The 18,166-nt window shown below is 39.5% G+C and overlaps 1 protein-coding gene across 1 annotated transcript in view; it reads left to right on the top strand.

Annotated features, from left to right (window-relative positions):
* Window positions 1-329: 329 nt before the first annotated feature.
* NUBPL (NUBP iron-sulfur cluster assembly factor, mitochondrial) overlaps window positions 330-18,166 on the top strand; it is an 83,303-nt gene continuing 65,466 nt past the window's right edge. The window contains exons 1-3 of the mRNA XM_050335780.1: window positions 330-473; window positions 1,391-1,538; window positions 7,165-7,199. Coding sequence (XP_050191737.1) covers window positions 336-473; window positions 1,391-1,538; window positions 7,165-7,199 — 321 coding nt within the window. The 5' untranslated portion in view covers window positions 330-335. The remainder of the gene's footprint in view (window positions 474-1,390; window positions 1,539-7,164; window positions 7,200-18,166) is intronic.

Raw genomic sequence — 18,166 nt, 5'->3', positions numbered from 1 at the left:
TCCGAACCAATTTGTAATGCGTGTGGTCACTCGGTGTCGATCCCTTAGCCCCATTTTCCTTATAGGTAGCGGCAGCGAGTTGCTTTCCTTGCTGCTGCTTCACAGTGCCACCGCTTCTGCTCTCTGCGGGAGGATCTGGGTCTCTTCCACCCAAGCCTGGGGCCACAGCAGTTCTCAGCGCCAGACCCTCATCCCCAACCAGGAGCCCTCTCTCCCCGGGGCTGCAGCACCCCCTCAGCGCCATCCCCGCCGCTGGTGCTCCGTGCCGGGCTGGGCAGGCCGGGGCGCGGGCAGACGGCGCCATCTCAGCGCGCCGGGGGCGGGGCGGCGGTGGGATGGCGGGTCCCGCTTGGTGCTGGGTGCGGGGAGCTGCCCGCCTCCTCCCCGCCGCCGGCGGGCGGGCTCCGGCGGCGCCGTGGCGCGGTCCGGGCTGTGCGCCCGCCGCTCGCACCGCTCCCTTCGCCGGCTCCGCGGTGAGTGAGGCGTGAGCTCCGCCGTGCGCCGGGTCCGCCCGGGGCGGGAGGGGAGCGGAGCGGAGCGGCCGAGGGGCGGGCTGTGCTTGCGGGCGCGCTACGGAGGGCGGCAGGCGGGGGGACCGCCGTAGTCTGGCTCTCCGTGGGTGCCCTGACCGTGTCCTGCGGTGGCCAGTTCGGCAGCAGTATCCCTGCGGCGGGGATGCGGTTGCTGAAGTCTGGGTCTAGGTCTAGGGCAGTGCCGGGCTGGGCATAGGAAGATGGGCTCTGCCCGCTTTTTGCCTGGACCCGAGTCCATGGGAGAAGCGCGGCGCTCACCGCTTCTGGTGGTGAAGCTGTGCCCTCCGGGAGCAGGTGGGACGCTGCCCGAGGGATGCTGCGCTCGGCTGCTCCCTCCGTCGTGCCGCGGGGCCGCGTGTGGCTCCTGTGCCGCAGGAGCAGGAGAGGATGCCTGTGGCACGGCTCGGGCGGGGACAGCCAGCCCTCGGGACAGCTGCCTCTGCGGCACCGCCTGCCCTCAGCACCTTCCTGCTCTTCACTCTTTGCTGTATTTGTTGTACCTGGAACAACTGTGCAGAAAAGACGGCCAGGTTTAGCCTCCTTTTTTAAAGCTTCCGACTTTTAAAGCAATGCTTCGGTTTATTTCAACACAAGTACTTTTTTTTTTTCTTTTCTTTTAGTTTAGGTGTTAAGATCGGTCATATTTGAGTCTAACCAAAATGCTACTCGGGTTATTTTTAAATGGGCCCCGTCCCTGCCTGCCTGTGAAGCAGGCTCCTTTTGGGAAATCCCACGTGCTAAAGGGTTTTTTGGACCAGTAGTGAAAATTTCTCAATGTGCAGGCGGGTTCCTTCCTGTCAACTCTGCGAAAGCTGCAGGTTGATGCAGACTGTTCACTTGCCTTCTGATTTTGTTAGTCCTCGAGCTCCGGGGATGAGTCTCTCAGGGACAAACGTGCCAGGATCCTGTCCCGCGGGCTGCCAAAGCAGAAGCCCATAGAAGGAGTTAAACAGGTGGTGGTCGTGGCTTCTGGAAAAGGGGGAGTTGGAAAATCAACAACAGCAGGTAAGACTTGACCTTTCTTAATAGTTGACTTTGCACATTTTCTAGTACTTTGTAAAGAATATTTGGATACTTGTGTCATTAGCTTGTAATTGGGTTCCACTAACACTGCCCTTCATCTCTGTCAAGTCCCATTGCAGCCATTGAGAATCTGTTTGGGTAGAGAAGTCTTGCCTTTAGACAAGGTATAAATCGAGCAGACAGCTTTGAAATAGTATCTAATAGTGCAGTACTGTCCTGAGACAGTCTGCTTTAAGAGGTGATGTAAGCTGAGGTGAATGGCATCATATGGTAGTGCAGTGACACTTCCTCTAGCAGCTTAGGTGTGCCTGTACAGTGCCTCTCTGTGCTGTGTCAGCATAGTCATGTGGTCTGTCGAGGACACTAAGATTTAGAAAGGGTCAAAATCAGGATTGTCCAATTTTCTCAACTACTTGTATAGCTGTTTCATAAACAAAAGGGGAAACAGTAGTTGTAAAGCACAAAAACTGATGAGAGCTTTGTGAAGCACCTTGAAGTCTTCTGTCAACTCCACCATTAGGTTTTAAATTAATTTTTCTCTAACTGTGCAGTTCCTAGGTGGTAGAACGAGATAATTCATGGGTTACCAATACTGCAGTCATTTTCTTGAACTTAAACAGTGATGGCAAAATGGAAAAATAATCATCATGTGGTAGCCTTCTAAGATGGGGTTACAGTTGTGGTGGATGAGGGAAGAGTGACTGCTGTTATCTCCCCGGACTTGTGTAAAGCATTTGTCACTTTCCTGCACAACATCCTTATGTCTGAACTGGAGTGACATGGATTTGCTGTATGGACCACTTGGTGGATGAGGAATTGGCTGGATGGTCACACTGCATCCAAGTTTGGGTCCCCCAGCATAAGCAGGACATGGACCTATTATAGTGGGTCCAGATGAGTGCCCCAAAGGTGATTGGAGGGCTGGAGCATCTCTGCTGTGAAGACAGGCTGAGAGAGTTGGGGTGGTTCAGCCAAAAGAAAAAAAGGCTCTAGGGAGACATTATAGCAGCCTTCCAGTACTTAAAGGGGACTTATAAAAAGGAAGGGCAAATTTTTTACATGGGCAAATAGGCATAGGACAAGAGTGAATGGTTCTGGACTTGAAGTGGAGAGATGTAGATGAGATGTTAGGAAGAAATTCTTTACTCTGAGGGCGGTGAGAAACTGGAACAGGTTGCTCAGAGAAGTGGTGGATACCCTGTCCCTGGATGTGTTCAAGGCCAGGTTGGATGGGGTTCTGCATGACCTGGTCTAGTGGAAGGTGTCCCTGTCCATGGCAGGGGTTTGGAGCTGGCTGATCTAGAATCCCTTCCAACTCAAACCATTCTATGATTCTATGACACTGAAGGTAAACTTCTTTGAAAAAGTCTGTGTAAAGTGCTACAAATTTGTTTAAAGATCTCTTCCTTAGCATCTAGATTGGGGAAGAGTCATCCTTTAGTTTAATGATGTCTACTGTTCATCTCCATTGGTTATGAACAACAGATGGATGCAGCTCTTCATTTATCATTTTTTGTTTTGTATTTCAGCCGTGCTTGAAAAGGACTGATTGTCTAATAAATACTACAACAGACAAACATGATACCTGTACTAAGAGTAACTATACTTAGAAAAAATAATTTCCTTTTTTTTTAAAATCCATTTATCTATTACCCTATACACAGGATACACATACCTATACGAAGACATGCAAAATAATTAACACTTGCATTTCTTAACTATCAATGAAAAGGTACATCATTATAGTTCATGGACTGGTTGTTCCAGGTAAAATACCAAATAATTGTTTGTCTGTCAACAGTTTACAAAATGAACGTAATTTGAAAAGTAAATTCAGATTATTATTTTTGTGTCTGCAAACAAATGTGTGAATTTAAGTTCTGCTAACCGGCATCTATATGTAATTTCTATGTAAAATATGACATATGTATAAATAATACTTAGAGCTGGGAGCTTGCTCCCATGCATTTAAAAATAAAAAATTAGTGTTCAACAAGCATTAAATAAGAGATTGGAAATGTAAATGAACCATTCAAATGTAGCTGTATTGGATAGCCTTTTTTAATATATTAATTCGTACTACTGAGAAGAAAATCTCTCTTCTTGTTTATTATAATGAATATATTTGGTGACAATTCTGCTGACTCAGTTTGACAGCAGAAATTTAAAAGAAAAGAGAATAGTAAGCACCTCTAATTTCTAAAGCACTACAGAAAATAGTCTTAGTGCTTGTATCTCAGAAAGCCTGTCAGGGTTCTTTGTATGATGATCTTGGACTTGATGATCTTGGAGGTCTTTTCCAACCCAATCTATTCTATGATTCTATGATTCTATGATTCTATTGTTTTTCTCAGTGTGGTAATGTTTTAATTGCTCTGGATCTCTGCTTCTGGACAAAGGAATCTGCATTTTGGTCAAGTTTGTCAGGGCTGTTCCTTCACCTGTAAAATAACTCTATTTGTTGCATATGGCTTTCATGTTGTGTTCTTCCAGCACTTTTTGGTCTTCTGAGATCAATGTAGTCAATGATTAGAAGCAGTTGTGTTATAGGAAAAATACTTTTCAATGCATGCTTAATTGTTTCAGTTTTTTGTTGTTGTTTCTTTTTGTCTAGTATAAGTCTTGGATTCTTTGTTTGTTTGCTGTGTTTTCTGTCACTTTCCTGTCAAGTTACTGTCTTTTTTGTGTTTTTGTTTGTTTGGGTTTTTTTAAATCATTATTTTTTATTCTTTCTCTTCTGTTCCCTCTTTTGTGTTAGTCTGAAGATGAAAGTACTGAAGAAAATTGATACTGGCATGAGGAGAGGTCAAAGTGTGGTCTTGAAAGAAGACGCATTTTTTATTTCTTGAAAGTCTTACTGTTTTCAGCTGTGGAGGTAGAATAAAATTAAAGACTGATGTTCTTGCTCACATTGTGCTAATCCTGAAGTTTGAGGAAAATAAAACTACTCACTATGTGGGCCTTCAGACATGTTTTAGCAAAGACCAACAGGTTGAGATTTTTTAGTATTGTTCAGGAAAGCTGATACATTTTACCATGTGTTGACTTCATCTCAGTCATATTAACTATGTTTAAACTTTTTTTCCCTCTTGCATACTTTTGTTATGCATGTGGGATATACTATTATTGAAACTTTTTTGATTTTGGGCCTTCTCTACATGTTAAAATATTCTGATAAATTCTATTTCTAAATATTGCTTACGTTGAGATGTAAGTATTGAAAGTTCATTCAGAGGTCATCTAAATTATCTATACATAATGTTATTGATGATGTATATTAACCATGTCACAGATACAGGCACACTCAGCTGGTTCTGTATACATCTGATTTTGGACCAAGAAGTTTTATTTGCATTGTTAGCTCAGTGTTCTGAGACTTCAACTGTGCTATTCCTAGGACCAGTTGGGATTTGGAAGTTGGGAAGTACACAGTAATAAACCTTGCCACACTTGTAGTGATTTCAAGAGGACTAGAATCAAAGAATATCCTGAGTTGAAAGGGACCCAAAAGGATCATCAGAGTTCAGCTGCTAGCCTTGCTCAGGACCATCCCCAGCAGTCACACCTTGTGCCTGAGAGCATCATCCAAGTGCAACTTGAACTCTTGTCAGGCTTGGTGCTGTGACCACTTCCCTGGGGAGCCTGTTCCCAGTGCCCAGCTCCCCTCTGAGTGAAGAACCTTTTCCTAATATCCAACCTAAGTCTCCCAGAAACAGCTTCATGCCAGGTTTAGGTTGGATTAGACTAACTCAGATCAACCTGTGCATCATTCCTGATACTGATTGGCAGGTGGAGCTGCTGGTTTAGCATGAGTGCTAAACCCATGAGTGGGGAGACCATGGTTAGAAGTTGCCTGCTTAGTAGTTGTATAGAATTTCTGGCATGTAGTGTCTTGCTCTCCTGCACTCCTGGCTATAGGAACTTAGTAGTTAGGGCCAACATGAATGTTTAGTGTCAGGTTAGCTCCTCTGCTGCATGTTTACACCTTCTTGGAACTGACAGTAATACAAAGACAAAGAAGCACAAGATTCAGCTGGGATTAACCATCAAGTGCTCAGCTAGATATCCTGCTAAAAAACTTAGGTTTATGTGCTATACTGTTTCCCTTCTTTCCCTTCAGTAGTCAAATATCCTTTATAGAAGAAGCATTGTGTATCACACATTAATTTTCACACATGAAAGCTGTGTAAGAGGAAGATAGATGGTATGAAGTGATTTTAAGACAGTGTCTACCTTCTTCAGACATGAGTTGCAGTTGATTTGGGTTTTTTTTCCTTTTTATTGATAATAAAATTGGTTTGCTTGTTTTTTTCTCCTTGTCTGTGATTAGTCTCCAAGTTTCAGAAGATGAATTTTCCCCTGATTGATTTGGAGAATAGTTAATCAAGCATATGTTTAAATAGCAATATTTTTTAAAAGAATAAAACCTATGTGCATTATTAGCTTAGGGGTAAACAGAGGCTGTATGTCTCTTAGAGAAAGCTGTACAGTTGTCCTTGTTAACGCCCTGACTGTTTTGTTTGAAGGAGCTTATCTTTCTTAGTGCTAAGGTCTTCCAAATAGGAATCTGGCTCCCCAGCTTGTTCTCAGAACCATTATACTCTTCTGGTAGAACAAGACTGACTGCAGCTTACCTTTGTTGAAAGGTTGTGTGGACTGACAAACAGCCATATGTAAAGAAAACAAAAGATGTTACCCAAGAAAGTTGTGTGTGTTGAGTTTCTTCTCCTGGTGTGTTTGTTTGTTTTTTTTTCCCCTAAAACATGTTACTGCTTGCATTATAAAAATTACTCTTTGTTTATACTGAAGCTTCTGGGAGGTCTTCCAACATAATTGAAACTGGTGAGCCATTAAAGATACCATTTCTTGCATGTGCTTTTTATTTATGGGAATTAAGAATTGATGGAAATGTAAAAGCTGCAAACAAATTCAGTCTTTTTAGTTGCTTCATCTGTTTTTGTTTGTTTCTTTAGTTGTTACAGTTGTTTTCAGGTAGATGTGATTTTGTTTTCTGACGTAAAAATCAAGTGGAAAGCGTACGTTGCACATTGTTCCAGAAAACATCTATGTTCAATGTATCACAAGAAATCAAAAAAAGTGATATGATCATCTTTCTGGTCACTGTGCTTTAATAGTTTGTGCCAATATTTATCTAAATTCTAGTTTTATGAAAGTTCACTGGAGACCGTTAGCACTGAAGGGGGAAGGTTACCAGTGACAGGGTGAATTTAGTTTTGTAGTACAGAGTCCACTTTTCAAAAGTGGGTACCTCAAAAATTTGTCCTTAATGTTGTGCTTTGGCAAAATACTGAGCTTGGTTTTATTTTGCAGTGTCCTCTAGAAACTTGGAGCTTGCAAGCTTTTGCAGATTGAGTTTGTTCACTTGTTAACAAATGTTGACTGAAGTGTGAGTGCTGCTTCCACCTAACCTGAAAATATTGTAGAGGTGCAAGAAGCTAAGAACTAAGATGATGATGCAATTATTAAAAAAGTATCATGTATTTATATTATATTTTCTCATGTTAGTAATGATAATGTTCTCAATATGTAGGAATTCAGTTTACCTGGACTTAATATTTTGGTTTTTTCTCTTTTCTCTTTCTTGCAGTAAATATAGCCCTCGCCTTAGCAGCAAATGATTCGGTAGGTGATCATCTAATTATCAGCCTTAGTATGAAATATATGTCATATATCAGATGGTTACTGCTCAGGGCAGTCACATGTATTAAATGTATTTATTCTGACAGTTAATTTCTTTATTTGTTTCTGATGGACTTCTGAGTTTCCGTAAATTTTTTATATTTAATCAGTACCATTAGTAACTTAGTAGATTTCATCCTTTATCTGTGTCCTTTCCCTTGTGTGTCACTGAGTTCAATTCTACAAGAATGTGTAGATGTAGTAGAGGATGCTTGTGCAGTTTGGATACACTTAATAAATAATTAAATTCTATCAATTCAGAACACTGACTTGAAAATATGGGTCCAAAGATTTACTTTTTCTGAAGAAATTATTGTAAAAATACTTAATATATAAACAACTATGGAAAAAAAAAAGAGCTATGTATCTTCCCTAAAGCTTGGAAATATATATTTTTTTAATGACAAAATATAATTCCGCAGTTTGGTATTGCTCAAACTGTTACCTGGACTATAAATAGACAGTGGGAACCATTGAGGTGTAAAAACCACAGGTGTTCATTATGTCCACCTGCTGTTACAGACTGGGCAGGTCTGTACATTGTCCACATTTATTGCCACACAGGTAAACTCAGAAGCAAGACTCATTTCATATATGAGGGTGTATAATGCAGGTTTTGTACTCATAAAACATTAAATACAAAGATTCTCAACTACTTTAATCAGATAAATGAAGCATCTTTTTAATGATGTAAAAGATGAATAAAAGAAAACAGGTAGAAAGTGAGATTTACATGCAATCTGCACACTTTCTGTAGGAATTTTGTATAAGATTAAAAGAAATTTCCATAAATTCACTTAATAAGAAAAATGTGTTTAAAGTTATATGAAATATGTACTGTTTGTGATGGCATCTGATCTTGTTATTTCATAGTTTTAATTCTGTATTTTAAATAGGCTGTTGGAGTAGTTTGATTTCAGAGGAATCTGTCATCTTAAAAAGCAAAACTGCTTGAATGGTTCCTTCTAATTAACTTTAAAACATGGCATTTGCTGTAATACTTTTGTAAAACAAATGTGAGCCTGCAGTGTGATCTGTTGTGGGATGGCCGTTGAGTAGCTCCACAGAAACCATGGCAACTAATTGCACTTAACTTTCGGTAGCAAATTATGTGTTTTTAAGATTGTGTCTGATACTTTTCAAACATGGAGATAAAGCATCTCTTAGTAAATCTGATGTACAAAAGTTTTGGGATTATGCCCTTTGTTTGGAGTTAAGCATCTGGCTTTAAACCTAATAATGTGATATACCACTTCTGTAGCCCATTAAAACGCTTTGAGGCACACAAATAAGAGAGACCGGAGTATAGAATGATTGAAGAGGTTTCTGCTGGAGTTAGGTGGCAAATCAGAGACTGGGAACTAATTTTAAATGAAATTGAGCCAAGAAAGTTAAGCAAACACAGAATGCGCCTGCCATTTCTGATGTTAGGATTCTGTGTGGAGTCAGAGGCCAGCATCTGGTGGATGTTAATCAATGAAGAGCAGCTGAAATTGATGAAATAGCTGTGACTTACATGAATTGATGGTCACAAGTTAGCAAGTTGCTACCTCGGTGAAATTGTGTATTGACGTAGTTACAAGTTAGAAAATATGAAATTAAGGTGGCTTGAATAAACTCAACTCTCTCTTGTTTGTTCAGCATTAATATTTTTTTTAATGTTTGTTTTTGTTTTGGTTTTTTCCAAGATAATGATGTGTATGTTTATGTTTAAACTTGGACCTTGAAGTCATCGGTGTGTTCATTTGTGTACTCACACTGATTTCAGTTCACTAATTTTGTGAGTCAAGCTTTTGAAGTGAGTATCTCTTGGACCTTGTTCCAGGCTAGGATTGTCCGGTGCTCTGAATTGTAGAGATCATTGCAATGATCAGTTTTGTTATGGTGAATGAAGTTGTAGTGGGTTGATCTTGGCTGGACACCAAGTGCCCACCCAGCTGCAATATCACTCCCCTTCCCAGCCAGAAAAGGGAGGAGAGAATAAGATAAAAAATGACTCGTGGCATGGGATAAGGCACTTTGCTAAAGCAAAAATGTAAAACTTGTGTGCACAAAAGCGAAGTGAAAAATAACAAGGTTTATTCTCTACTTCCCATGAGCAGCGATGTCTGGCCACGTCCTGATGAGCAGGCCTTCAGTGACTCATAATGGTTTCTTAGCGGGCAGCCATTGGAGACAATGGATGCCCCCCTTCCTTTCCCTTTCTTTATCTTTTATATCTGAGATGACATCATATGATACGGAAAATCCCTCTGGTTAGTTTGGGTCAGCTGGCCTACTTGTGCCCCTTCCCAGAATCTTGCCCTTGACTGCAGAAGGAATGTTACAGTGCTGATGTTGTGCTCAGCAGAAGCCAAAACACTGGAGTGTTATCAACACCCTTCTAGCTACCAGTGCAAAGCACAGCACTGTGAGGGCTGCTGTGGGGAAATGAACTCCAGCTCAGCCAGACCCGATACAGAAGTAAATGAGGTTTTTTTTCCAGAGTCCATTGGTGCCTCCTGCTGAAGTTTATAGTGAATTTTTTTGTCCTCAGGTACACAGCAGTGGATGCCTTCATTTTACATTTAATAACTACTGATTAGGCATCACTTCCCCATGGTTTTTCTTCCCTTCGTTGCAATTGTAAGTTAGTGTCTTTCAGAGGAAGCAGTAATGATATGTTAGTAAATGAGAGCTTCAGGAGCCCCCTACAACTCATTACAGTCCTTATGTCTCTTATAAGCAAAATACAGATTTATTGAAACTGATCTTTGAACTTGATGGACTGCTTAAAGGAGGAAAGAAAGGACTCATGGGGGAAGATAGGTCACCATGACAATAAAGGTCTGTGCTTCCTTCGTTAGACACAGTCTGTGTTACAAGTTCTGTGTTTGTAACTCAACTGTTCTTTTTCTGAGATAATGCAGGTCACAGGCGGTTGAGAACAACTGTTTTCAGGTGAGGGTAATCTGTAGAAGTTGCTTTCAGAGGAGACTGGATTATAGTAGATTCTTGCTGCGTTCAGTAACAGCTGTGACGTCTTGTTTGATAGTCATAAACTAGAATATTAACAAAGCATAAAGGATTTTTTGCCCTCTTGATAAAAGAAAGCATCTTTCCCTCTTTTTAAGGTCTACTTTCTGTAGTTAAAAAACAAAACCAAAACCCCACTCTTTCTATAGATAGACTTTTTTTTTTTTTTTAATATGGAAGCTTTTTCAGTTATTATAGTGATTGTCTGAAATACTAAGGCATCAGCAGAGGCTTGGACATTGTCATGGTGGCGCAGTGTTGTTGGCAGGGCTGGGATTAGAATTCAGGAGTTCTAAGTCTTGCATACTGGTTTTCAGTCTATTTGGCATATTTTCACCTCATGGTTACAGAGTAAATAATTAAACACAGGATTTCATTTAGATGCCTAGATACCATGTCCAAGACAGAGTAGGTTTTTTGGAGAGTTTTTTATTTTTTCTTGTTTGATTTTGGTTTTTGATTCAAAGCCAGGGAAAACAAGCAGGACAGCCTCTTATCCCTTCTTGGAATATTAGTTTTTTGGTACCCGGGGTTACCTGTTGTAGATGGATTAGTTAAGAAATGTATAAGCTCTTGGGCTTGTACCAAGGCCTATAAATCTATACAATGTTCTTTTTGTGTTAAGAAATAACTTAAAGTCTTACCCTTGTGTCCTATTTTTAATTGCTCGCTTAGTTTGACAGCTGATTCTTTTCATTCTTTTGATGTACCAGCAGTCAGTTGTGCTCCCCTAGGAGCACTTGGGAAGAATTTTTGGGTTTTGTGCCAGGACGATTCATATTCAGACTAGAATGACTATTTATGAAAGCTGCCTGGCCAGAGACGATTTATTATAGTAGAAACAAGTTGAATTAATAGATGGCAGCAATAATAGGGTAAAGATTGCTTGTTTATGAACAGAGTATTTTAGTGAGCAAACACCAGCTGTGCATGACTAAGGATGGCACAAATCCAGTTGGGAGGCTGTGTGCTTGTGCTGTCACTTTGAGGCAAGCTCCCTAGTCAGATATCCTTTGACTTGCCTTTTAGTTCCAGGAAGATTTACATTTTTCATTATAGGATGAAATGTTTTGGTTGTGAAGGACAGAGAAGCAAGAAGTAAGACCATACGGAACAAGTTAGCACGTAAGCATGAGCAAGTGGCTTCTGCCTGCAGTAATGGGGATGTGTGGTTAAAGGCAGCAGTTTTCACTCTTCTAGCTGAGCTCTGCGCCAAGGGCTTACTGGGGTCATGCAGACTCGGACCGAAATTTGGGGTGCGCCAAGGGTGGTTTGAGCTCGGGGAATGGCCCGTGTTCCCAGGCCAGCCCGGGGGTTGCTGAGCAGGGCAGGGATTTGGGCCCGGGCCCGTGCCCGAGCGCGCGGGGAGGCGGCGGCCGGCAGGGGGCGCGCGGGCAGCGGGAGGCCGGGCAGGTCGTGAGGGGTGGGAACGGGGTCGGGGGAACACTCCAACAGCATCCCTGTGGGAATGGCACAACCCGCGGTAGTTTTGTTTTTAAACCAGAAAACTCCCATGGGTATCTGCCCGATACACACATAGGCGAGTAACAGGTTTCTCATGCGTATATGGCAAGTTACAGCACAGAAATGACACAGTTAGGAGCTGAGTCTTCTTCGCTATTGTGATAACAAAATTAATTTTAATTTCTTCAAAACGTGTATTTAATCAAACACACAGTTTGATTAAATTTACTTTATTTACTTTCCAACTTTCCACCCCCAAATATTTGGCTCCTGTAACTAAGCTATTTGTCCACAGGGTAATATTTGATTGCTGCATTCGTAGATGACTTCACAATGTATATACATTTCTTGCTAGTAAAGAAAAAATCCATATGAGAAGACAAACAAATCTAGAAGACTTTAAACAATAATGGGCTCCTTCGCTGAGTAATCATAGTGTGAAAGCAGGTTTTGACCTGTTTTGTCTTCCTGCTATGCAGCTTTTCTAATTATTAGGGTTTGATTTCTAGGCATCTTTACCTCTGTTGCTTAGAGAATCAGCAGACTTTAATTGCTGTAGATAAGGTCTTCATGCTTGTTTCTTAATGCTAAAAAGTGTCAATAAAGGTGGAGATGCTAGTTAGAATTGATTGGGATTATTTTGCAATGACAGCTTCTAGATCAGCTGAGAAAATGAGGGAATAAAGCTTTAAAAATCTGTTTTTCAAGTAAAAAATGAGTGAAATTAAGAATATATTTTAAAACATAGACCTCTTAAAATGTTTTATTTAAATCAGATAACTATATGCTTAATTTGAACAAAATTTCCCCCTTTTCTGTGATGAAATATTGCCCATAGAGTTAATTACTTGCAACCTGTAAAGTACCTACATCCTTAGCCTTCAAGTCATTTATAGTCTAGTGCAAATATCACAGATACTGATGTGAAAGATGGAGCATGTTTGTAATAATTTGACATGCTGTGAAAGTGGAGAGGCATCTTGTAGAGATGGGGTAATGTTAGGAATTCCATTTTGGTAATTTATGTTTCATTGGTGCTATATTGAATTTTTTTTTAATGGGATACATAATGTGCAGGAAGGCCAAACAAGGTTGAATTACTGGTATCTGATTATTAAGAAAATTGAGTAGGAGCTAATGCAGACTGCTATGGAGAAAAAGTGCCGGAGAAGTTCTGTGGCTGGTAGAAAATGGGAAGAACTTCATAGGAAGGAAAAGGGCTTTTAAACCAGTAGCAGACTTGAGTATTTAAAGCAAGTTTGTCTCTAGGATAGAGAGCAAGGAAACTGCAGTGGTACATTTTTGGCTTTAATCCAATTTACAGCTAGGCACTTAAATATTGTGTGCAGCTGAAAGAGTTAGAGAATTAGGGATTAAAAGATGGCTATTCATTGTGTCAGTATGTCAAATGAGGAATCCATAGCCTATCCTGATTTTAAGTTCCCTTTTGTCCTGTGTGTTGCCGCTTGCGGTTTGGGATTAGCTCTAAGTCTATAATAACATTAAAGGGTAAATTGAGAGTCCTGGTGGTGGATTAAGAGCACTAGCTTTAAAATAACTGGCACCTTCACTTAGCAAAGCTGGAATCTCTGTCTTTGGAGTGGACTGCAGCTGCTGAATGGTGGGAGCACTTCTAGTGTAAGAAATCCTTCACCATATAGAACAACGACAGCTCATTAACCTGTGCCTCTATCCCTCCCAGGCTGAACACCAGGGAATTCTGGTGGGCTACGAAGTTTACTTCAAAGTAAAATACCATCCACTAACATCCAGTGGGGATACATATGCCTTACCAAGTATGGAAAAAAGTCTCAGAAAATATGAGCAAAAATGAAATTAATACTGTCAAAGAGTCTCTGGATGCTTAGCAGTAACGTAGGCTGTGTTGATTAACAGCTATTTATAGCAACTTTTTGTGAGTTCCTTTTTTTATTATTTTTTCTTTATTCTTTTTGTATTTCCTTTCTTTATCGGTATGAAGTCTTTAATCAGGTCTGTTCCTCAATAAACCATTTGGCAATTTGGAAGAAATTAATATGACTGTATTCTCCTCTGCACACGGAATGATGTGGGGAGGGATCCTTTGTGATATGTGAATAGAACTGGTTGCATTTGGTTGAAAATGTGTTACTGGAAAGTTTAATTGATTTCATAGTTAATATTCCCTGAAAGACAAAAATGGGAAGCTACATAAAGAAAGTGTAGGGAGAAACTAAACCATTCTGAAGTGTCTGTTCAAATAGCTAAGAGGACCAAAGATATGGATCATTTTGTCATTAGTATGGACTTACGCCATCTGAACAAGGATTGTGTATGGTAAAACTTACCTGCCTAAGAGAACAAACATAATAACAATTGAATATTTTCTAATCTGCATGAGGAAAAGCAAAGGAGGCAGATTTTTCTGGGTTTTTTACAAGACCTTTCTCTGCCAGGACTTTGTTTAATATGGCCTTCAACAACTTTATTTTTTCCCCCCAAAATAATTATAAATAAGTTCAGAGCTTGAAAATTGTTAGTTTAGAATACAGCTGTCTTCCAAATCTTGATTGCTTTGCTCACAAGGCAGTGGCCAGGTTCAAGGACTAAAGTGAGCTTTAATTATGTTGACAATCTTGCCAGAGAAGGTAAAGGAAAGGATCTTTTAAGTGAGGTTATCTGTGCCTGTAATTTGTACACTGCAAAAAATGAAGCTGTAGAATTGTCATCTTTCAGGGCTATATGCAAGAATACCTTCTTTATCAATTGATACAGCATTTGGTTTCTTGTAAATATAGAATCTCTACCTGTGAAAACCTGTTTTTGTTTCTTAGTGTAGGTGAGAGAAGTTTCTGAATTGTAATGAAAACTTGTCCGTATTTGTATCGGGTTAAGAGCTGCAGTGATTATATAAATTCTAATACCTTATGGTGAATGTTTTTCAGAAATCTTTAGAGAGGTCTAACGGGCAAATTCATATCTTGCTGAGAAGATAAATGGTAGTGAAGTAGAAAGAAGTATGTAGTCAGTGATATAAAGGCAGAAGATAAAGAGGAGTTATAGTGTCTTATCGAAATCCTTTATTCTGTAATTTTTTTTTTTTTTGTGGTCTTGAGCTCACCAGTGATCACATGAGACCATAGCAGCCAGTACCAGTGCTGCAGAAAGAGCAAATCCTAGTGGGAGTTAGCCTGTGCTAGAGTGTTTATCTGAAGAGGGGAGAAATCTTAAAAGCATTAGCAAGAAGGTAAATGTACACATTTCTGAGTTTTTAAGTATAGTTTTTGCGAACAGGAGAGTACTTTTGTGTTTTCATGTGCTGACAATATATTTAATTTTAATTTTGTGTTCTCTGCCTGGTGGGATTTTGATAAGGATCTTATTCTGTATGAAGAGGTCAATAATTCTGTATGTGTTAGTTCATTACTAGGGATTACATGATAAAATCATATGGGAGTCAGTTGTATCTTGGGAATTTAGCTGTTTAGAACTTGCAGTAAGGCAACAAAAATATGCAGGTCTCTAGAAAGTATTTTCAAAGTGTAGTTAACTTGAAGATTGATAAAAACTTTCATCCACAGCTGGGCAGGTGGAAGGAAAAGGACAAAAGTTAACTTGAGAACAGCTGTTTTGAACTTGGTTATTGCTATCTCATCTGGAGAGATGGAATGCTGTTTGTTTAATAGCACAGGATAGAAACATGTTTATAAGGAGAAAATGCAGCCATAAGAAAATGGTGGAGTTGTATTTCCTGAAGCCTTTTCCTGCAGAGTGCTGAAGGTGGTTGTAGCAGTGGTATGTGCTCTGTTCTGAAAAGCACTTAGAAGCAGGGGGAGTTCTGTGTGCTTGGATGTGCTTTACGTACTGCATTTCTGTTCATATAATTAGTATTACTTAAAAAAAAAAGATTCATCAGAATGAGATGTATATGCACATGAACATAATGTCAGAAGGCATAAGAGGAATATTAGAGCTCTTTTCCCCCCCTCTTTTTGTTTTAAGTTGCCTTAGTCCTGCTTGTGATCCCCTGTAATCTATTTCTTCTGCCCAGGTGTTCTTTTTTGCCTTGTCTAATCATATGCCTGTTTTTGTAGGATTTGTTTTAATACAGCAATGCTTTGAAAGATGTGCTTGTCTTATATGAGGTGTGGGTTATATGGGGGAAACACAATTTATTAAAATTTAATTTAATTTTTTAATTATTGTAACATGCATCTGGATTGCATTTCACTCAGCATGAGAAGTATCTGGTGTTGGTAATTCTGATGTGTTTCATGTGGTAGCATCCAGGTGTGTGCATATTATTTCTTCTCTTGGGGATTTAAAACATTGTAAATGCTGGAAGAGGTGATCTGGACTGTGCTGGGCCTGTCTTAAAAGATCCCTTGGTAACTGCTATAATGTATTTCCAAGATAATTAAACCTTGAGTAAAGGGTTATTATTGGTATTCTAGGGATGCTTAGATACTGCAAAAGCAGGGATAGTTGGGAGAAACCAAACTCAAAACCGGAGCTTTGACCCAATGCTTTCTGCATAAGCTGCTACTTTTAGGCAATAAGAATTCTTAGATAACATGTTGAATTGCTTGGTGAAGAAAAAATCCCCCTGCCTTAGGCTATCTTTAGTGAGGTTCTGCCAGTGATTTAAAGATTTGCCAAAGGACCTTTCTCCTATAATCCTGTAGAAAAGCACCATGCTTACAGGAACACTTGTGGTTTCATAAACACGAGTTGTAGAAATTTGAGACTCTGTTAATTATTTTTCTGTTTGAAGACAACAGTTTTATTGAACTATATCCATGAACACAAAGAGTGCATCTCGGAAACTGGCACTTTCCTTAGGTCTGAAGAGGCGTGTAAATTTTTTTGAGAAATTATCAGGTTTATGGTATTTACTTGAAGCAAAGATCAGCTTCGTAATTTGGAGTATTAGCTGAATTTGCAAAGTCCTCCTAGGTATTGAAGGATGTTTTTCTGCAGTGTGCACGTATCTATTCAGGAAATTTTGTACACTTGTAGATCCCTTCCTTCTGACTTCTAGGAATAAGTGGCCTGTACTGGTAAAGACCTGATTATGTCCAGAAGATCATAGAATGAGTCTAATTAATTTAGATCATCTTAAATCTTCAGTCCCTTTAGGCTGAAAATAAAACTGTAGTGAGTTGTGAGACCACTGTAGTCAGTCAGTGCATAGTCACAATCCATGCTGGGGGTGGGGAGAACTCTCAAAAAATTGAGGGAAAGTATGTCGGTCAGGTGTAAAACGCTGTAGGTGTTTCAACAGATATTTCCTTTTGTTGGGAAGGAATTAGGCGGCACAGCCCTTAGATGATGTTTTGATGGGTTCGATTAAGCTGCTGATGCAGATAAAGGGACTGGGTCATGAATCTTTCTAATCTGTTAAAATAATGCATTTTGTACAAGAACAAAGAAACTCTAATACTCTGTTGTTGATGTCTTTGAAGTCTTAACATAAAAATGGGTCTTTTCAATGTTTTTGAAATTGCAGCTCTCATACAGTAGGCACGAAGTAGAATAATTTGTTAGAGAAACTCCTGAACTTTTTTCTAGTAGTTTTCACAAGGTGTTATAAAGAAAAAAATGTTTAAAAAAATCTAAATTAAATAATCCATAGAATTACATATGCTTTCCTCTGTTTAATAAAAAGTATATTGAATAACTCAACCCAACTTTGGTTGATTTTTGTAGTAAAAACTTATTTTTCAAGTAAACAGTAGAGCAAATATGTTAATGCATTTTTTTTTTACTTCTTAGTTGTAAAATATGAGATACATTTATCTTACAATAGGTAAATTTAACTCTTCAAATTGTTGACCTATTAATGGTTTTTCAGGATTCAATAGCAACAGCTTTAAAAAAGAAAAGGAAAAGAGAAAGCAACCTCTACAGAAGAACAATGCCCAGAAACTAAAAATATAGGTTAATGGTTGGACTTGATGATCTTGGAGGTCTTTTACAAGCTAAATGATTTTATGATTCTATGATATGTTGTACTAACAAGTGTCAGTCTTTCTTCTCCGTTGTCTAGGCTAACTCACTTCTGTGAGTTAGCTTCCTTATCTTAATTGGAATTCAGATTTATTTAGTAGCAGTGGCCCCAATACCCAGGTTTTTAATCCAGATGCATTTCCCATTTGAAAAACTACAGTAAACAAACTGATTATGGTGCCACAGAATATACTTCATGTTTGGAAGTCCTGTTCAAGGGTAAAGATGCTGTATACTTTCATTAAAAGCCTTGTTGCACTCCTGTTCTAACCAGAAACTCAGTAGTTATCACCGAGCCTTTATCTTTCTATCTTTCCCATCAAAACTGTGGTAACAAAACAGCTTAATATAAAATACCAAATTAGGAAAGCATCATTCAAAAAATAAAGCCCACATTTTGAAGCACTGGTAGGGGAAGTTTGATTTGGCAGTGTTGGAAAAGC

The sequence above is a fragment of the Myiozetetes cayanensis genome, unplaced genomic scaffold (genome assembly GCF_022539395.1).
Source record: "Myiozetetes cayanensis isolate MyiCay16 unplaced genomic scaffold, myiCay2020 scf6-25, whole genome shotgun sequence".
Lineage (NCBI taxonomy): Eukaryota > Metazoa > Chordata > Aves > Passeriformes > Tyrannidae > Myiozetetes > Myiozetetes cayanensis.
Note: the sequence above shows the minus strand (reverse complement) of the source record. Positions and strands in the feature narration are given on the sequence as shown.